This window comes from Colius striatus, chromosome 11 (genome assembly GCF_028858725.1).
Source record: "Colius striatus isolate bColStr4 chromosome 11, bColStr4.1.hap1, whole genome shotgun sequence".
Taxonomy (NCBI): domain Eukaryota; kingdom Metazoa; phylum Chordata; class Aves; order Coliiformes; family Coliidae; genus Colius; species Colius striatus.
The window spans coordinates 24,220,802-24,236,418 of NC_084769.1; the positions used below are offsets into that span (position 1 = coordinate 24,220,802).

Consider the following 15,617-nt stretch of genomic DNA (forward strand, 5'->3'; position numbering starts at 1 on the left):
GATTGCTTTGCCAGACAAGCAATAGATTCTGCTTCCTTTCCCCTCTGTTTGACAAACTTTTCTAGAAACAAAACTCTTGATAATGTTTTTAAGTCCAGCACTGAGGTCTTGAATAGAAAAATGCCCAAAGTGTATGTAATGGAGTAGCTTGGGCAGATAGGAGCGATGTCTGAAGAGTGAGAACTGTGTCCTGACTGCCCATTTGAGCCAACACAATGATCCCACATGCTTTTGTCTGTAGGATTTAACAGTTTGGAGGTACTTGGATGTTTTTTGGTTTACTCTGTGCATGAACATTGTCCTGTCCAGCCCAGCAGCTCCACACACTGTTATTTATCATATATGGATGTTAGGGTCAAGTGTCCTGAAGAGCTTAAATATGTTCTCGATTCACTTGTAGCAATGTGTCCCAGCAAGGTCAAAGACTGAGTAATCTGTGTGCTGAGCTAACCTGCTACAACTTACTTTTATGTTTTGACCAAGAGATGACCAGTTGCACAAAGACACAGCATTATGATGAGACACACTGATCTAAGGGCACTGGCATTACTGATTTGCCTTCAGTGTAAGTTTACAAACCTTGCCAGGCTTTTATGTAGGTCATTTCTTTGTTACTGTGTTATTGCATGCATGGAACATTACAAAATGGACACAAAAACAGGTACATTTTTTTCTCTACCCTCTTCTGATCCATGCATATAACCTAGATGAGCTTGCAAGCAAAAATTATGGAGTTCACAAATGGAAAAGCTGCAGGTACTGTGTTTACCGTCTTTACAGGCCTAAGGCTTCCTAAAGAGGGTCACAAATCCACGAGGTTTGTAAGCACGACATACTGCATTTGGGTCATTGGTTAGCTGAAAAGTCACGTAGAGGCAAACAGCTTCCTCTTGTCTATGTACTGGGGAAATACCATATGATGTGTTTATTCCAAGTTCTATATGAGATACATAGCAAACTGATACAGGTGTGCTTGGCTCTTAGAAGTTGGGAAGATGTGCTGTGATGGGAGATCTGTGCTGGAATGACGGGAAATGGTGACAATCCTCACTAGCAAAGAGTTCTCCCTTTATTGGGAATCCACCGAGTGACTCATCGTCATTGCACTTCAGTAGCCTACAAACTACTTGGTACTCTTGCCTGCTGGTCAGTCTGCCCTGTCTCATGGTAACAAGTGAACTTTTCCTTTTCCTTGTAGTAGATAACCCAGCTACAGCCACCGGAACTCACCAGGGCTTTCTCAGTGAGCATGGAAATGGTTGCCTGCAGGTTGTCTGTCTTCCGTAGTTTTACCAGTCTTTTATACTTTATCAGGTAATGAAGTATGATTGTTTTAGAGAATCTTTTGCAAAGGAGTACATGATTGCCCTATCTGTAGTTGGGATTTGATTTCCAGAAAGGGAGAAAGTACTCCAGAGCTTTATTACAAGTTAGTGTTTGTGCTACATTCACGTGAGAGAAGCTTGTGAGACTTTGTAGCAATTCTACCATTTTTCAGGAAGGCAAGAGGGAGGGAGGTAGTTTGCACCTAGAAGGATACCTAGGGGCCTGGAGGCTGTGCTAGGCTTTATCTGGTACTAACAAACTTATAAAAATGTGAGGTCTTGCAACTGGATCTAAGCCCAGCAACCATCTAAAAGTGTCCAAAGTTGAACGCGCTTCTGATGTGCTGAACTGTTGGTGACTTTACAGACAACATCTCACATGCCACCATACCAGAAATCACACTTTCCAGGGAGGTAATATGCTCCTTTTCTCCAATAGCAGCACAATCTTTATGCACTTTGCAGGTCCTGTGTGGCAGATACTCTTTCACCCTGCTGTCCCTGCCCACTGTGGTTTGCCTCAGCTGTGGAAACAGGAACTGCTGAGTCAGCACGACGATGAACCTCACACCGCTTTCACACATCTCGGGAGATGGCCACAGTCAGGAGGTTGGTGGCAACTTACATCCTGGAGCAAAAATGAGCACTTAAATTGTCTTAAAATTGCCTGAGACAATAATCTGATTTCTTAAAAACTCTCAAATCTAAGCAGGCTTCAGGACCTGAGCACTAATTGGAGGTGAATGACCACACCTTGCATATGCAAGCTCACAATGAAGGATTTAGAGTTCAGTGAACGTCATTTCTCTGTTCCTGACTAGACTGAATGAGGCCATTGAGTTTAGTTCTTGTGCCTGGTGATGGTGGAAGGCAGCAGCCTGTTCTGTTTACAGACTCATGCAGAGGTGAAATTGCTCACTTGGAGCTTTTACAAGGAAATGGACTTTAAAAATTCAAATAAGCCCCTCAGAAGGGGCATGTCAGGAAATACAGGGAGATGTCATCTCTGAGAGCAAAGGATCCATGGCACAGCAGAAAGTAGCTGAAGGTCAGCTAAAGGGAAGGGGAAAGTTAATTGCCAAACTGATTAAAAGTTAGAAAGAGCATCAGACTGAAGAAGATAGAGAAGGACATAAACAAGGTGTTACAAACAAGGTCAAAGTGAACAAAAACAGCAAGGTGGCAGTTTAAAGAGAGGAGTTAACTGCCCAGGTTACTGTCACTATAAAAGTGTCTCCTCACTCAGAAGCCCCTGGCCTGCCTTCATTTAGATGAGGTCTGCTTACATGAGCACCATGATATTTGCATTTCATTACTTTTTACACTTATTAGATAAATTTAAGAATGAGTGTGTGAGGCCTGCTTCTTGTTTTGTTTATTGTAAGAATTGTTATTTGCACCTCAGAGCCAAAATTTGCCTGTTGAAGCAGCAGAGATGCACATGCTTCCCACATAGGAGAGAGGAGAGTTTAGTGTTAAGATTGCAGGGAAAGACTAGAGTCTTGTAAATGAGAAATGATTCGACAGTACATACTTACACATTGACAACAAATTATCCATGACAGTGACTGAGACAGTACATTTACAACCTCCAAAGTTACTATTTTATCCACTGTACAGATGTGCTGACATGTTAAAAGAGCAATAGCAGATGAGAAGAAATAGTCTGCATGTAGGTGAGGGCACTCTCAGTAGAGGGATACTGATAACAGGAGATGTTAGTGGTATGTAGGAAAAACGTATCATGAAGATGAGCTAGGAACAGAAAATAAAGAAGACTGAGACAGTATGAATATTCAAAGTAAAGCAGAAAAAAGATGAACTGTCTCCTGAAGCATGCTTATTGATGTTTGGAGGACAATCTGTTTGGAAAGCCAGAGTACAATGCCCAGATTCTGCAACCTAAAAAGGGAAGTTGTTTGCAATGATTTTTGCCTGGTGTCACATCTTTTAAGACACAAATAGTTCATCAAGACTCAGAGTGAGTGGAAGGCAGAAGATTTTCTGTGCCTGTAAGACAGAGCAAGCTATTAAAAATTAAAAATTTTCCACAGTTTTTCTGAGGAAATGGAAAGGAAACAGTGCATTCTGGTAGCTGGCTATGTATGAAGGGAGCTGGAGAAGCCAGCAGGCAGGCGTGCATGTGTGCATGCACCCACCCTGGCCAAGACCCAGATTTGCCTTGAGGAATCTGGGGAAGCTGATAACTGTGGATGCTCACCATGAATCTTGTTACTTGATGTTTATTTTTAATGCCAAGATTCAACCACATGCTGCTCTAAGAGGATTGCTCTGTCAATTTTCGTGCCAATCAGAGTCTTCCAAATTAAGTGCCAGCCATCGTTATTCTGCAGCTTAGCTCATTGTGAGCTGGGAAGCTGCGTGACTCCCTCCAAGGGCTGAGAGCCGAGAACTCACACTGAAGATAAACAGAGCTGCAGCAAACACTCCATCTGTCAGCAGAGGTTTCACCCAGCATACATCTTCAGCAATCGTTTACAAGGTTAATGATCATCCAGGGAGGCAAAGATTACCATCATCCAAACTGTAAGAGCTGAGCACAGTGTTACAAGTGATCGATTGCCCCAGACAAACTGCTTTGCTCAGGACTACAGCTCACCAAAACATTGTCTGGCAGAGGCTGTATGCAAAGACGGAAGTGTTGCACAAGTGCCTCATTTTCCCTATAGAGTGTTTCAAATGCCTGTCATCTGCAGACGTGACACACTCCTGTAGAGCATTAACGTAATACAAATTACTTTATTAAACACACAGCAAACTATTTACAGCTGTTAGCAAAGTAGTCCTATTGGCTTAGCCAACCAGTTGGGAAAGATGAGTAACTTGTATCTGTCGCCTCATCTCTCCTTATTTATTTTGGAAAAAGATAGGCAGCATTGTTTTTATTTCCACACGGTGTTATTGAAACACGCATAAGATTGTTGCTTATGTTGAATATTTACTAAGCCCCAAAGGTCTTTGGCCAAAGCAACACTACTTTATTTTAGCCACTAGAGTGAGCTGCTGCTCAACATTTGAATAAAGTTTGGGCAATTATTTGCGTTGCTCGGAAGAGGAGGTGTCTGGTTATTTTGCCATACCTAAGTAAAACTGAGATACACATTTTCCTTAGGAATTATCTTTGTGACGCTGTGCCTGACCTTAATGCCTATGATCTGTTTCAGCAGGGCAGGGGACAGTTTTCAGGGAACAGAGAAAATTGTGTTTAAGATGCCATACTGAGCACCCCCGAATTTGGAGTTGCCTCCACATTAGTCATCCCTCATAATGAAGAGTGGAAAACAACCTTTCCAGATATCCTGCAATTGCAGGATATCTCTGTTGATAACTGAAAACCCTGAGCATTAATATGTAATGAAAGTACGGCTTCTTATAAAGAGTATTAGCAGGTAAAAATAAGAGTGCAGTGACAGCAACATAGTTACTAGTGTGCTTGATGATCACAGAGCACAATGATAAAACGGGAAAAAACCCACTCCTCTACAAGTCCTTTACAATGGGATTTGGTAGCAAAAAAAATACCTGTGGGACTCAGCTCGCTAAGGCTGGAACCTTCCCACAATAAGGAATAGTCCCTTCTTTTCGCTGCATCAAGAATTTCTGCAGGTAGAGTCACATATGACAGTCAATCATTTCAGATTTGTGCATGAAAATCAAGTGCTTAGGTATGGAGTTTGAGAGAGGAGTAATTTGTGACTCTGCCAATACAAAACCCACAGAGCAGACATCGAAACCAGCCTGAGCGCTCAAGTTGTATACAGATATACTGCTCAGCTAAAGCTTATTAGGCTGCCTTTGATTTCACTGGAATTGTGTCTGTGAGTTACAAAGTCAGGCAGTCATTAGCATGTTAACAGTTTTAATAAATGGTAAAATGAGTCAAAACCTGTCTGACAGCCTTTCAGTATACCAGTAACACAAGAATTTCTTTTTGGGAATGAAATTCCACAGAGCAGCAGCTCAGAAGTGCTAGGTATGGAACCTTATGTATTACCACCCTGCTCTTTCCCAGCAGGGCTGGCTTCCATTCTGTGAAACTTTCAGAGGCTAGGCAGATTTTCATAGCTAAGATGCTTTCAGATGCTGACCAGGGCAACAATTAATTTCCAGTTGATGTTCATCCTTGCTGATTTAGTTCAATAAGGCGACCAGCAAATACAGCTAATGTTCCTATAATACAAACTAGCATAAATATGCCAAGGAGAAGATGATCAACCACCATCGCAACAAACTTCCATTCTTCTGCAGCCTGGGAAAGAAACAAAGGAGATGGTAAAATCTCTGCAAAGCCATGCTTTTTGTGGGCATTCTCATAATTTGCCATCTTGAACAATGGAAAGGCTCTTCCATAAGTTACGGTGTTATTAAGCAAAAAACACTGAATTTTTCTCTAAAGCACATCAGTGGTTCAGAAAGCCTAAAAATTGCAAGTTTCAAGACTAAGCTGTTTAGAAACACTGATAATTTGTTGAACAATTTAATTTAAAATAAATTTCAAAAAGCTTAATTTTAAGCAAATTGTTGCTTTTGAAAGAGAGTTTAAAACACTGAAAGCAGAATGCTTAGTTTGACTCAACTAGCTTTAGTTTTTCTGTTGCTTTTTCATTCTTATGGGATATCCAAGCAATTTCCATGAATTTGGCTCTAGTCCCTGCTTTCCATGCCTAGCATATACTCTGAGGTCTGGGAATACACTTGCTCCGTTTCTGTCTTTTCACTGGATGCTTTTGATGGGAACCCAGCACTGTAAGAGCAAGCAGAGTGCTAGGTGCTTAGTGCAGCAGGGCTCGGGATTTCCACCCCGTAGCTCTGCCTTACAGAATGACATGCATTGGCCTAAGGCACCCTCTACTTTTGCCTTAGTTGCCCCACAAGCAGAAAAGGCTGTTGTAATTTATCTAGAGGGCACTGATAATCAGTACTGTTTTGGGGTGGTTCATAAGTGAATGCAATGAAGTAGCAGCCTGCAGAAGCCACAATCTTCAGTTTATTTTGGGGAACATGACTTTTGAAACCCCCTGAAGTAATATCAACAGATGACACAAGCATCCAGGCTCCACTTCCGAAGGGAGCGCTTGCCAGTAACCTGAAGATCCTCCTTGTAAGCCTAGGAGGAAGTGAAGCCCAGAGATGCTGAAGCCACACCAGCCTTGCTGAGGATAGCATTTATCTGCAGAGAGGCATAGGAGGCACAGGGAACATGAGACTACAGCTGGAGCCATTCCACATGCTCCAAGAATGTGGTCACAGGAACAAACACTGTGGTGTAAATCCTGCCCACGGGAAGGAGGTGCCTCCTTTTCAAGAACATGGCTAAATTATTGTCCTGGAGAACTCTTTCCCCCGCTTCAGGCTAGCCTGCAGCTCAACAGGAAAGGTTTATGATCATTTAGAAAGGTGAAGTACTAGGACTGAATTACCTGTGCAAAAGCCGTGTGAGCTCTGCTAACTGAAATGAAAGAGGGGGTTAATTGTGTTGAATGTGCTAGGAAGCAGCAGAGAGAGGTTTTCCTGGGGAACACTGCCATATGTGACTGTACACGCATTTATCCTTCCTTTGGCTTGCAACGTGGAAAAAGTCAGTAATCGGAGTAGATCATGTCATGCTTCACTTGCAGGGACTAGTTGTAGCATTCAGGAATAAAATAAAACCTTGAAATCGGAATTATCATTTGTAAGTTATGTTTAACATTTGTCAGATAAAACTACCAGCCTTTTGAGGTTCAGCTTGCTTCCTGGCTTTTCAAAAGCGAGGGCAGCTTGCTTACCACAGGGGGAAGACGCCCTAGTGAGAAACAGGAGGAATGTGCTTTGGAACTTGCTTACAGTTCTTGAAACTGTTTTGTTACTCACAGCAGTCCATCTCTACAGCTTCACACACCACATTTAGAAAACCTTAGCAATGACACTTTGTTTTTTCCTTTTTTTAGGGGGAGGGCTAAGATTCAGTTACCATCTATGACAATGATCAGTCACTCCTTGTTGACTGCATCAAGGGGAGAAGACTATCCCTGCTAGAGCTAAACCAGGCCTTGGACTGTTTTTGTGAGGTGGGAATACTTTGCCAAAAAAAAATAAGATGGAGTAATTTCAAAGCAAGAAATGAATCATGCACAAAAACTGCCTTACATTACTGGCTTCTTGGTCCGATTTCATTGTTTCCGCAATGTATTTGATTCCCTCTATAGCATTTTTCACATCTGGATTTTTGGTGAGCGGGGAGTAGAAGTTGACAGGCACAGAACCTGGCTTCCCAGAAATTTCAGAAATATCAATATCTTCTGAAAAAATATTTTTTTCTTGTTTATCCCTGGATGGTCGTTTCATTGTAGAGAAAAACATGATGTTTGGAATTGTGTCAATAAAGATCTGAAAACAAAGAAGGAGAAGATGACAGTTGGTGGTCGGTGGGGCTGTGTTGCAGACGCAGCTGTGTACTGAACAAAGGCAAGCCTCTCTGCTCCCAAATCGCTTCCTGCGCCACATCGGCTGCGGATTCCCTCTCAGAATATGTCACAGCCTGTGCCTCAGTCACACTGGGGCTTTTGTCAGCCCTATATCCTGAGGCTGATGGAGTCACCCACAGGCCTGTCACACCATTTTCCCCTGCCATATAGGCAACAGCCACAAAGAAGGGAGGTGCCATGTCCCGGAGCAGACCCTCAGCTTTTGTGAGCTCAGAGCTCTGTCAATCTCGTCTAATTTGGAACATATTGCATACAGCTCTGGCTTGAATAATAGAGTACAAAGGATCTCTTTCAGCTGCTGAAGTTTGACTTTGCCATTACAAATGTTTGTTATACATGCATATAAAGTTTACAATAATTTCCTTTGGAGTTGCAGAGGCTTGGTGCTAGAGCAATTTTAAGCACATGGAGTGTTTGCTTGTTAAAATCTCCCTTTTGCAGGGATCATTTGTGCTGCATAGTGAATCTGGTGTGAGCTGTAGCCTTGAAAGCTTAACTAGAGATACACAGAACAATCTCCTACTCATGTCGTGGTTTAATATGAATGCAGGCAGCCTTATAAAAGGCAATAATAACTGAATGGATCCTCTTTGGTACTGTTTCCCTGGCAAAGAACTCGTAATGACAGACATTCACTTTTTGTTTTTAACATCTTGTGGTTACCACTTAGATTACTGTCTTAGGATCTCTTTGCTTCCTAAGGACTGCAGAGCAACTGTATTTACTGGAAAAGTATGGAGAGGATCACATCTTTTGCTAAACTGCCTTTTGCAAAATGGGGTGCCGAATGCAGGTATCCCAAATGGCCTTGGTGCTCTGTGCTCATGTAGGTTGGTGGGCTTGGACACTGGCAGGCAGCAGTGCTTTGTGGTCGGCTGGAGAACTGGAATGGGAAATGTAATTCAAGTCCAGCTGGACATTTTCTTTTCCCTGTACCTTCAGCTGCCTGTGTTTTGCCTCATCCATTCCCTGCAAGACCTTACCCTAGTGGAAAATGTTGGTACTTAAAGGAGCACTTCAGCAGTCTTGCTGACTTTATGCATAGCTAAGCAGCAAACGCTGGCTCTTGTGTTTAGAGAGATTTAAAATGTTGCATTTGCTCCCCCTATTCTTGTTGACTTTTATTAGAAAACCTGCCAATAAAATATGGAGTGCTGAGTGGAAACCAGGAAAAGTGCAAAGCCACAGAGCTCACTCACCTTCCTGACCCAGTGTGGCATGGTGTGCGTGCTCGGGGAGCGGTGGTGGGTGTTGATGACAATGACCGTGATGATGATTGAAGCGATGACAAACACCATTGTGAACAACATGTATTTGCCTATCAGAGGCACTGCACTGGACGTGGAGGGAATCAGCTCCACAATGACCAGAAGGAACACAGTCAAAGACAGAAGGACAGAGATGCTGAGAGTCATTTTCTCGCCTGCCAATAAAAAAAAGAAAGAAAAAAAAGAAAAGATAATACCATTGCTGTTCCTATCATTCACTACAGAGAGTATTAGTTTGAGAAGACAGGATGTGGACCATGACTATTCACACAAGTACATATGTGTGCATCTGAAGTGCTCTCTTTCCTAGAATCTGAAGCAGTAACTAGGCTGGTCAAACCCGAGAGCCTAACATAGCATCAGCTTCAGCATTGAGGTGGGAATCACCAGGGATGATGAGGCTGAGGTATGGTGATGGATATCGAAAGCTTGCTTGTCAGGAGCACTTCATAGGCTGTGCATTTGGAATGATGAAATATATGCACCTGATTAATGCTTGCTCCACAGGCTCCTGGGGGTTCATTTGCCTTACATCACCTCTGTATGCTCGCTTACTGTGTGACTTATCAACACGCTACCTACCTTCAGCAACACACAAAAATCAACTAACTAAATCTTTGTTTTGCAGAAATTAGTTGGGTAGTTAATCGGTGGTTTCTATGGAAAATCAGCTCAGTTTATATCAATAGTTTCAGCTTTCAGTGCTTACCCTTTATTTGCAGAATGTTTAGAGCATTATTTTAAGTTGAAATGTCCAGTTTTAATAAACACTGCAGTTTAGATTGACTGGTGATTTCAAATACTGATAATTTATCAGAAACCTGATAGAATAACAATTTCTTTGGCAGTAGAATAAATAAATTTACATACCTGAATCTGTGGGTAGGTAAAAAACAAACCCAGTTAAAAAGGAGAAGAGCAGACAGGGAATGATGACGTTCACGATGAAGTAGAGAGGCAGGCGCTGCATAAGGAAGTGGTAGGTGATATCAAGGTAGGGAGTGTCAGGGCAGCAAGCATAGTAAACCCAGTGCTTCCAGCCACGGTAATCCTTCATCACCCACTCCCCGCTCTCCATGAAGTTACTCAGATCTGGACGATCACTCTCCTGACAGGAAAAAACCCCATATTCTTAATATTAGCTACTCTGAACAAACTTGGCATTCACTCAGGAGCAGGACTCTAAATAGCTCAGGCACTTCATATGTTTTGGTGAGCAAACCACTCTTGTCTATGTTATTTTGCCTTACAATATTATCCTCTACATGCCGTTCAACTAAATAATGTACAGAAATAGTCAGGGACAGTTGACTGAAAAGAAAGACTGAATAAGTATTTACAGATAGGAGACATACTTGAGGGCACAGAGGAAGAGTCCTTGGAAGTGGAAAGCCAGAGCAGAGAAAAAGCACCTCCACCCACCTCTCCAAAAAGAAGAAAGAAAACAAACAAAAGTAGAACAGGCAGTACTATATTAAGTTGTCTGAAGGTGTCGAAGGATAGTCTATTAGGGCACAGGAATTATGCATATGCAGGATTTTAGAAGCCAAATCAGGAAACTTCACGTTAGATCTACAAATAAGGCTTTTCTATTTTACAGGTAGCGCCTGCTTGCTTTTCAATCAAAACAAGTTATATTCTATTCTAAATCTGAGATTTCCCTCAAAATGCACATGGGTTTTTACTGCTTTTCCTAATTACAAACTCCTTGCTCACCGGGTTAATAACCACCGTTGTGCCATCATACGTCCAAGTTCCCAGCTTCATACTGCAGTTCTGCTGGTCGAATGGGAAGTGCGTTACTATAATTTCACAATAACTTTTAAAAATAGCTGGTGGTGTCCAGGTGATCAGGCCTGTGTGCTCCAGAAGGACTTTGGTGAATTTAACAATCGCAAAATCGCCATCTGCACTGCAAAAGGAACACAGACATTAACAGCAGTATGGGCGGTGTAATCAGCATAGTCACACAAGGATCTCTCAGACAATGGCAATGCCATTGTGCCTGCTCCCAGTCATGCTACCCACCAGTCCAGGCACATGGGAAAATGGCCTCCCTGCAACAGTGCCACGAGGCAGAGCTGCCCGTCTCTCCCCAGGCAGCTGGCACTCCTTACTTGTTGTAAAGAACAAGATCTGGCCGCCAGATATCATCTGAGGGGATGCGGATTTTTTTCACGCCACCGTAGTCATCTGGATTCCACTTGAGGTTGACATCTGTCCATTGCTAAAAAGGAAGAAGTTCAGCCACTGAGAGCCTCTTCCAGCACTCCTGGGGGTAGTTTTGGAACTTCCCAGAAACATACCCCTCCCTTGCTTATAAACTAGTGGGACCCCCAGTTAATTTTTTACATTGACTTCAATTTTGATTGAAGAAAATTATGAAAAAACCCACCCAAACAAACCAAAAGTCAACTGTTTGAAATACAAAGCAAAATGCTTTTCACGAAGCTCTTAGTGTCCAGCACACTTTATGCTTGGGACTCCAGAAAGAAGAAATGTTCTGCTAGCTTGCCCACCTGTCCAAGTTGCCCCTAAAATCAGAGTCGTTCTTTCCTGACTGTGCAGGGTGCATTTATTTGAATGGGATGCCACGGTTAGCAGCATTTAGTTACCTGCTTCAGGCGTACATTGGTTGTTACAATCTGATTCACTTCGTCCTTATTAAAAAAAAAAACCAAAAGAAGGAAAGAAAAGGAGGCAACATCAGCAAACATCAGGATTAAAAGAGAAAAACTGTTTCCTCGGAAAAATGTTACCATTTGGCACTATGGCATAAGCCAGTGGTTCAACATGTGCCACAGGTTCACACTGTACCACGCTAATAAGCTGGATGAGCTGCAGCCCGACAGTGATGACGACGGCGTCCCGATGGTCCTCCACTGGGCGCACCACCTTGTTGTAGTCCCGGAACAAGTCCTCGACAAGGCGAGTCTCGTGTTCATAGCACAGGGCCAGCCCAGCTGCAGAACAGCAGGGGTGACACCAGTGAGACGGGGCAGGGGACACGCTACAGTGCCATCAGTCTGAGGTGGGCATGAAGGAAATCCTGTTAACAACAAGGTGCTGGAGGTGGGTGAGCACCCAATCCTCCGTGACACTCCTCAGTTCAGTCATTTATTATGTGCATGGCAAGTACCATCAGCAGGGGGACAAAGCTATTTGATCTGGAGGTCAGCTTAAGAGTAAGGCAGCAACAGCCTCCAATCAGCAGATGAATAAAACCAAATCACCACGATTGTGGACATCAGACTGAACATTAGGAATCTGCTCCGGGCTCTGCCAACTTGCAACTGTGCTTGCACACAATGCTTGTTGACAGTTAAGTGCAGAGGGTACCCCAAACCAGGGATTTCTGATGTCATCTTCTCCATCTTCAGTTCCATGGACTTGCCTGTAACAGTACCATTAAAGGACAGGGCCAAGCACAGCAGTCATTGAGGTAAAGACACCATCCAGACTCCTTGCATCTGAAGTCTAAGCAGAGCAGGAGCTCGTCTCCATGATGGTAGTTGCTCAGGTTTTGTTCACAGTGAGAGAGAAGGAAGCCACTCACACCCCAGTCCCATTCCCCTCTCCTCAGGGAAGGTCACAAGGTGTCCCTGGAGAGCCCTGCCCACAGACGACTCAGCATGGCTCATCAGCACTACATGAAAGAGCCCTTTTAAGAAGGGCATCGTGAGTGAAAATGGCAGGTACTAGTTTTGTTTCAGTGCAACTTTAGCAGTGCATGTGTGTGTCACTGTACTCTGAAGGCATGAGGGCCAAGATTCCCATCTTGCAGAAAAACAGATGAATCTCATTTCCAAATTGCCTGTTGCAGAGCAAGCAGCTGCATTGCATACCCAGACTGTGGCTGCTTCATTATGACAGGGGTGTAAAGTAAATAGGAGAGGGGCACAGGAATGTTTTTGTATATACCCCCTTTTAAAGGCAGTGGGAGGAAACAGAACAGCTGAGCCTTGCTGCAAGCATTTTTGGCAGATCCAATCCTTGCTTTCCCCTCTCAGCTTGAATCCTGGACTACTGAAGTCAGTAAGAATTTAGCTGCTGACTCTAAGCTAAGCCAGGATTTCCCCTTGTTTCCTAACTGACTTTTCATCAGCTCCTTCTATATAGTTGGGGTGAGATGCCAAGGATTCCGTCTTGGCCTTGTCCTATCATGGGACGGTATTAAAATACTTGGATGCCATTGAGAAAAGCTGTCTGCTGAAGACAAACACTGCTTGCTTCTCTTGCCAGGAGGCTGAGATCAGGTGGGCAGGAGTCATCTTTCAATTTTTAAGTTATGATCACAGCATCATATCTAAGTCAAGTTCTTTACTATGTTTTATTAATCCAGTTGAAATCCTCCACATTGCTACCTTCTGGTGTGGCTTGGTGGGAATTTAGTATACTGCTTGAATTTGGTGAAAAGGTTTTAGGATCACAAAATACTTACTCTTTTAAGGGACAGTTTAAAAAGAATGATCCTGGTACAATCAATTCTGCTTCCTGTCAGTAGCCCCGAAACTTAATGAAACTTTTTGAGATTAATTTTTACATACCAAGTCCTTTCACACATTTTGAAATACATGTAGCACTAAATGGAAGCATGGCAAAAAGGTGACAGAAACAAATTCAAGCAAACACAAAATCTTCGCATTTCAAAATATCCTGTGTCTGAAACAACAAATACCTGGGCTGTTTTCAACGGACTCCAAAGCTCTCATTTAAACAATCTGGTGTGTTCATAAAAGCTTATCAGCAGGACAGGCTGTTCCCAGAGCACACATTCATTCCTACAAATATATACACAGAGCCCTGGTCCTGCGCTCTCAGGAAGGAGCCGACCCCCATTCAAAGCAATGGCTGGAACACCTTTACCTGTGGAGATGAGCAGTATATAATGGACCTTCATCTTCCCAGCTCCTTCTCACTGCAGTCAGACAGACGGAGGCACACAAAGCACCTTTAAAGTCCCATCAGAGGAGGGCCGTGCTGCCTCCTGCCAGGGAGCTGACAAAATGTAACTGCTGAGGTATTGATTTACAGCACCTGTTTTTGGGAATGACAGCTGAGGCCTCCGTGCTGCCAGGCTGGATACAGGAGCACAGTGTGTTTCACCAGTCAAATATCTTCTGCAGTTTGCAGAAGGTCAGTTTTTCCAAGTGGCAATGTGATCTGTGACTTAATAAGCAAATAAATATGTAAAGAAAGATAAGAAAGGATTATCTGTAGAGTAACCAAACATCTCAGCAAGATGTCAGAAACTTCCCAAGCTGGAGACCCAAAGCTGTACATCATCCCTTGTGATCAGAGCAATGTGCCAGATTTGAGATTTTATTTTTCTCAGGGAAACAGATCACAGACCCTTATTTCTGATGCACCCTGACCAGAGTACAGACTGCGCACTAGGATAAGGCTGCTCCCATTGCTTCATAGATCCATGAGAAATCTTTGAAGAGATGAACAAATATGTTTGAGAGAGATCCAACTCCTTCAGTCTACTGGGATTTTCAGACAGTACTTAGTAAAGCTGCCCCTGAAAAGCTATTAACCAACCTAAGTAATCTGAAGTAAGAGGGGAAACCCTCCCATAGATACCTACCTATAGGCTTGCTGAACTGTGAAAGGCAAACGGTAGGAATATATGTTTGGTTTCTGTAACAGGGCAGGTCCAGTGGATGACTGCAGGGCATGCTAGTGCTCCCTCATTATTGTTATAAACCAGCTGGGAAAGTGGTGAAAAGTGATATGCTTGGTAATAATAGTATTCAGGCTAGCAAAGAAAATGACTGTCTGTGAAAAATGATATATACATATGTGATGAGTTTCTCTGAGCTCAGTAGTGTCACTGAAGAACAAAGTCTTGAGATAGATAGCTCTGTTAAGTGCTCAGCAGCCTGAGAAAAGCAAGCCTATCAGTCCCTAGGAAAAGATATGAAGCAAACAGGAAAGACGCCGCTATAAATTCATGGTGCCTTGAGTACTCTTTGCAGTTCTTGTCCTCTGGTTTCAAAAGAAGGCTTGGAAGAGGAAATGTCCAGGAGAAAGTGACAACAGCGTCCATGATACAGACTGGCTTCTTTAGCTTAATCAGTTAAACAGAATGAATCTTCAGTCTGGAAAAGAAGCCAGAGAGAGAAAGGGCTTTGATAGGTTCTGTAAAATAACAAGTGGTCAGAGGAAAGTAAGATTTACACTCACTCACTGTTCCAGTGCAAAAAAACAGTAGAGGGCATGGAGGGAAACTTAGGTTGGCAGGTTTAAATAAAATAAAAGTGTGTGTGTATGTGTGTGTTCAGAAAAATCGGTTGATAAATGCATTTCATGCTGCTAAATACAAAAAAACCCCAAGAAGTCTGTCACATAAGTCCAAGAGTCATAAGTCACAGGAGGCTGGGGCAGTGTCCTGGGGAAATGTTGCTAAATGCATCCCTGTTCTTGCACTTTTCCCTGGGCACTTTCTGTTTGGAGACCTGGGACCGGGTGACCTGCCACAACTGTTCTTCCACAGTGCTCCAAATTTCCTTTTCCAGAAAACATTCCCCACA

At 43.0% G+C, this 15,617-nt stretch overlaps 1 protein-coding gene across 1 annotated transcript; it reads right to left on the reverse strand.

Moving 5' to 3' along the window:
- Positions 1–5,260: 5,260 nt before the first annotated feature.
- On the reverse strand, positions 5,261–14,144 carry CHRNA1 (cholinergic receptor nicotinic alpha 1 subunit). Its single transcript, XM_010209762.2, has 9 exons — positions 13,948–14,144; positions 11,899–12,044; positions 11,697–11,741; positions 11,199–11,308; positions 10,798–10,993; positions 9,952–10,189; positions 9,013–9,236; positions 7,476–7,715; positions 5,261–5,595 (listed from the first exon to the last, which is right to left on the reverse strand). Exons 1-9 carry the CDS (start codon positions 13,979–13,981, stop codon positions 5,464–5,466), a joined length of 1,365 nt encoding a protein of 454 aa, XP_010208064.2. The 5' UTR covers positions 13,982–14,144; the 3' UTR covers positions 5,261–5,463.
- Positions 14,145–15,617: the final 1,473 nt, after the last annotated feature.